Genomic DNA, 6,000 nt, shown 5'->3' with positions numbered 1-6,000 from the left:
TATTAATAATCAGGTGCTGGATTAAAAGAATTTACTGTAGTCTGGAATACATCCTTAAAATGCTGGGACCTGCATCTATCAGACATTTATGGCATGGATAGATAGGTCATAAATGTCTGATATGGGAATAACCCTTAAAATATTTCTGCATTATTGAAATATTTTACACCAGTGTTATGATGGTATGAAACATATTTGTGTTCTCCTCCATCCTATAGTTCCAGAAATACAGATCACTGTAAAAAACAAAAACTGTATATGACGACAAACCATAAGAAATCTTTATTTTTCAATACATAAAATTCCTTTGCAAAAAACTGGTCCATAATGTTTTCTTTAACACTGTAACAAGAGCACACACTGACAACAAGAACAACAATTCCATAAATCAGAGGGCAGCTCCGTGATCTCAATATTCACTGAATATCTGCTCCAGGCCTTCCATTTCCTCTGGCTGTGTGCTTGTGACAGTTGTACTGGAGGCTGAACTGGAAGCCGTCTGGCTTGGAGGATTTGCTGGAGAACTTTCCATGGGTATTTGCTCTTTCTTGACATCACGACTACCAGTAAGCAGTTTCTGACTTTCAGCAAAGTATTGATTTGGATGATTCAATGAAAACCCAGAGTCATCAACCTGTGTAGCGACATAATCAACATGACAGAAGTTACAAAAAAAAAAGCAGAAACGCTATCCACTTTAGACATCGTCCTAGGGAATACAATATCTAAGTCTGGGTTCACACAAGGGTCCTTTGCTGTTACTTCTTATACAGTACTTGTAAATCGTGATAGCACCCACATACTTGTACCGAAAGCTGCGAAACAACATTCATTTTAATGGAGAAAACACATGTACAGATGTAGCCATCTTTATCTTGACTTAACACATTAAATACACAGTGGCAAGAAACGTTAACGTGAATTTTTTTTATGACTTTTCAATGGCTTTTTTTGTGTGGTATCACGCTGCAGCAAGTTATCAGGGTCAGAATAAACTTTGCTACATCTGTACTGTATGCATGGACAAATGCTTATTACTTGTAGTAATAGTCATGATTAATAATCAAGTTTTAAGACCCAAAGCAAAATCAACATCATAATAAATTATATATACTTTAAAATGAACCCCCCTCCCCCCTTAGACCCCAACATATTGTTTTTCAAGAACATTTATTGTTAGTGAGTTTTGTCTTCACTGAATATTAACCCCTTAAGGACACGGCCAATTTTGGCCTTGAGGACAGAGCAATTTTTTGTAAATTTCCCTCTTTGCATCCCGACGCTCATAACGCTTTTATTTTTTGTATGACGTAGTTGTATGAGACTGTTTTTTGCGGGACGAGTTGTACTTTATGTACGTACCATTTTTTGGTACAAATACATTATCGTTTAATTTCTATAAATTTTTAATTAGATTAAAATGCAGAAAAAAAGCCGTTGTGCAGCAGTTTTAATATTAATTTTTTTTACACCATACACCGATCATAATAAAGAATGGTATACATTTGTAGTACAGGTTGTTACGGTCGTGGCGATACCAAATATGTCTATATTATTTTGTGTTTTGGGACTTATATTTTAAAAAGTTGATTTATTATAAAAAATGTGTGTTTCTGTGTATTTTATTTACTTTTTATTTATGTATTTACCATTATTATTTTTTTACATTCATTTAACTTTTTTTTTTTATCCCATAAAGGGATTTATCATTTTGATTTTGATTTTGTAACTTTAATGTACTGGCATAGATCTATATGCCAGTACATTAGCCTGTGTACTGATAGTATGCCCTAACAACAGGAAATATGTTCAGACAGCCCTGGGGTCCTTCACTGGACCCTGGGCTGTCTGGCCATACGAGTTGTTGGCTTTGATCGCGTCACAGTTATATTCTGTGACGCGATCAATGTGCAGTCCCCTCTCCTTGAACGCCGCGATCAGCTGTCATCGCGGCGTTCAAAGGGTTAACAGCGGAGAGAAGATGTTTCTCTCCTCTCCGCTGTCAGAGCGGGGCCGTGGCTGTGTATTACAGCCGTTGCCCCGCTCTCGATCGCACACACAGAGACGGCAGGGACGGCTGTCACACAGGACGAGTATGCTCGTCCTAATGCGCGAAGTGCTCGCTGCTCAGGACGAGCATACTCGTACTGTGTCGGCAACCAGTTAAAGGGAGTCTGTCACCAGATGTCCGTATCAAACTAGCAACAGGGTATTATAGATTAGGCTAACCGGATTCTAATGTTTATGACCTTTTTGTCAAAAGTGCCTCTTTTAATAAACGTTAGAATCAGGTTAGCCTAATCTAGAAGTTTGCCTCTGCCTTTCAGCTGCCATAACATTATTTTTTCATTAAGAATTTGTACTCGGCACACCTTGCTTGTGTTACAAAAATATATATTTTTATTATGGATGCCAGAGGCTGCATGTGCGACGTCGACGTTTCGGTCAGACAGACCTTCGTCGGGCACTGAGCCGTGCTGGGGACTGGATCGGTACAAAATATGATGCGTATATAGCGCTGCTGTGGTCAGTAACCGGCGGCTTACCGCTCTGTGTTGGCGCCAACACAGAGCGGTAAGCCGCCGGTTACTGACCACAGCAGCGCTATATACGCATCATATTTTGTACCGATCCAGTCCCCAGCACGGCTCAGTGCCCGACGAAGGTCTGTCTGACCGAAACGTCGACGTCGCACATGCAGCCTCTGGCATCCATAATAAAAATATATATTTTTGTAACACAAGCAAGGTGTGCCGAGTACAAATTCTTAACCTACACCCGGGTTGGGACCCTACCTCGAGCACCCAAAGAAACCAGTGCCATCTGAACACAACCATATTATTTTTTCATTGACGTGGCTGCATGAGGCCTTATTTTACGCGGGAGAAATTTTATTTTTTTGCACAGTTTTGGGGTAGAAAAAAATGTAATGTGTAAGTTATGGAATTTATTTTTATAGTGTGAATATAGGAAAAATAGATTCTCTACAGTGTTTTTTTTATCCCATTAATGTTTCACGCTATATAAACTGTTCAATTAATTCTTCAGGTTATTACGGTTGTGTAGATCTCGAATATGTATAGGTGTTCTGTTTTTATGTAATGTATGGGAAATAAAATATATTTTCTGCAAAATAATGTCATTTTTTGGGGAATTTTTTTTATTTATGGTCCTTTTTTTTTTTTAATCCCTTTAAGGTATAACTTTTTTTTACAACTTTATTTTATACTTATATTGTATTAACATACTCTTGTATGCTAATACATTACTCTGTGTCACTATCACACAGGCTTCTGTTAGGGCAGCACATAGTGTGCCCCAACAGCAGGCATACTGAGCAGACAGCCCTGGGGACCTTTGTAGGTCCTCAGGGCTGACTGCAGACAGATTCACTGGTCTTCGATCGAGCCACCGGGTTTCCAGTGACGCGATGGAAGAGGGGAGTTCCCTTTGATCATGCTGCAGACAAAGGCCGCGGCTATCAATGAGTTAAACAGCTGGTTCGGAATGTTTTCCGATCCCAGCTTTATTCAGCAGGCTGCTCTAAGTTCAGGAGCTTTAAAGAGGCTCTGTCACCACATTATAAGTGCCCTGTCTCCTACATAAGGAGATCGGCACTATAATGTAGGTGACAGCAGTGCTTTTTATTTTTAAAAAACTATCTATTTTTACCACTTTATTAGCAATTTTACATTTATGCTAATGAGTTGCTTAATGCCCAAGTGGGCGTATTTTTACTTTAGACCAAGTGGGCGTTGTACAGGGGAGTGTATGACGCTGACCAATCAGCCTCATGCACTCCTCTCCATTCATTTACTCAGCGTATAGGGATCCTGCTAGATCCTTATGTGCTGTCTTATACGAACACATTAACAATACTGAAGTGTTTAGACAGTGAATAGACATTCCATGGGATGTCCATTCACAATCTCTGCACTTTGTTACTGTTTCTATGGTAGTTACAGCAGAGGAAGCGTGATCTCGTTGTAACCTGTCATTTACAGCGAGATCTTGCGAGATCACGCTTCCTCTGCTGTAACTACCACAGAGTAACGAAGTGCAGAGATTGTGAATAGACATCCCGTGGAATGTCTATTTACTGTCTAAACACTTCAGTATCGTTAACTGGGGAAATAAAGTATCGCATGGTGACCTCTGAAATCAATGTGCTGTTTGTGTTATGCACGGGGAGTGATGGGTCATGCAGATACTCTTTCTAGCTGGTCCCTGATCCGGCTAATTGATGAAGGTCTCGAAAAACGAACTACTCCCTATTAACTTCCTGGTGATTTTGTTTTTGGACTCATGGCCCTAAGCTGTAGACTTAGGATGGCCATTAACAGGTTAACAATAAAGGCCCAAATAATCCAATTCTACACAATTTTACATAGTTGCACTATGACACAGGTCAATGATCAGCTGTTCCCGGGCAATACCCTGGGTAGCAATCAGCTGACAAACACTAATTTGTCAGCTGATCACATTTTTTACGCGACAAGATGAATACTCACTTGTCTCTGTGTGAATAGGGGATGTGCTACCGACAAGATTTAAAATGCATGGGACAATTGATTGTCTTAACGACCATTCGTGCTTGCGATCATAGCTTTGTTTGATTAGGGCAAACGAGCCCTAATCAACATGCTGTATTTATGATCGGGGCCGATTTACTGTCAGAATATCTGCACGTGTAATAAGGCCAGGATCACACACAAAGTTTTGATGCAGTCACTGGATCAGTTTTTTGAGCTAAAGCAAGAAATGGATCCAAAAGGAAGGAAAGGTTTATTGAAAAGACTGATATATCTCCTTTTGTGTCCAATTCTGTGTTTGGCTTAAAAAACTGCGGCAAAAATTGCATCGAAACGGTGTGATCTTGGCCTTAGATTGCACATGCTGTTCTATCACATCCAGTACTTTGTTCCTACACCTTTTGGAAGCATGCGCATATTCGGCCTGTTTGGGATCATTAAGCCCTATCTGATCTCCTCTTAGGCCTCCCACACACGAGCGTGTTTGGTCCGTGATATACACTCCGTACGTTGGCCGCATTTCCCGGAACGAACACACGGCAGGGAACAGGGCTCCTATCGTCATAGTTATCTATGACGCTAGGTGTCACTGCCTCATTGCGGGAAAACTGGCCCGAACTGAAAACATGATTGCAGTGTGGGACTGTTGTCCCGCAGCAAGGCAGTGACACCTAGCGTCATAGATAACTATGACGATAGGAGCCCGGCTCCCTGCAGTGTGTTCGGTCCCGGAAGGTGGCCAACGTACGGAGCGTATATCACGGACCAAACACGCTCGTGTGTGGGAGGCCCTAAGATTCAATTAAACAATCACATAAATATAAATGCTCTAATGAAGCAGACTGTTGACCAGTGAAGTATATGACCGATCTATTTTAAAAATAGCCATACATCAGGGATGTAGAATGTGCTAATATTGTTCAGATGTATTTTGAATTGTCTTCTATGTGTAGGACATCATGATGGATCAATAAGAAGCTGCAGCATGTATCTGTCATATCAGGCCTCCTAACAACTTGTTAGTGATGCTATCTCTCTTCTCTGCAGTATGCGCACAATGACCTTCACACAAACAAAAGTTTCACATTTCAGGCTATAGACTAATGTGGTTTTAGAGCAATGAAGACACTACTGGAACACTTAGGAATTTCTTTTGGGTGTAATTAAGTGGCTTAGAGCACGCAGCTGATAAAGAAACTCTTCATATTACTAATGCTACAATCCACAATGCTTTGTGGTTACCGGTATCAATTAACAGGGTGACATGCCAGCACTTCTAGAGGGCATCATTTTTATTTACGTTAACAAATTATAAGAGACACTATAATGACACGATAGAGAAGATAAAAAAACAACAAATACCAGATAGGTAGGCTGCACAAAACTAAAAGGTATATGGATACAGTCCGATAGATTGATTGATGGGGCACTGATCGGGTGAACATGCGCTTGTACGATGCTTATTCCC

The 6,000-nt window shown here is 40.5% G+C and overlaps 1 protein-coding gene across 2 annotated transcripts in view; it reads right to left on the bottom strand.

Annotated features, from left to right (window-relative positions):
• Window positions 1-267: 267 nt before the first annotated feature.
• Window positions 268-6,000, bottom strand: part of PRIM2 (DNA primase subunit 2) — a 151,037-nt gene continuing 145,304 nt past the window's right edge. For both annotated transcript variants that reach the window (XM_075864145.1, XM_075864146.1), the window contains one exon: window positions 268-634. In XM_075864145.1, the coding sequence (XP_075720260.1) occupies window positions 410-634 (225 nt within the window). In that variant the 3' untranslated portion in view covers window positions 268-409. The remainder of the gene's footprint in view (window positions 635-6,000) is intronic.

This window comes from Rhinoderma darwinii, chromosome 4, assembly GCF_050947455.1.
Source record: "Rhinoderma darwinii isolate aRhiDar2 chromosome 4, aRhiDar2.hap1, whole genome shotgun sequence".
NCBI classification, from domain to species: Eukaryota; Metazoa; Chordata; class Amphibia; order Anura; family Rhinodermatidae; genus Rhinoderma; species Rhinoderma darwinii.
The sequence above is the reverse complement of the archived record's forward strand: the minus strand, read 5'-3'. Positions and strand labels throughout refer to the sequence as shown.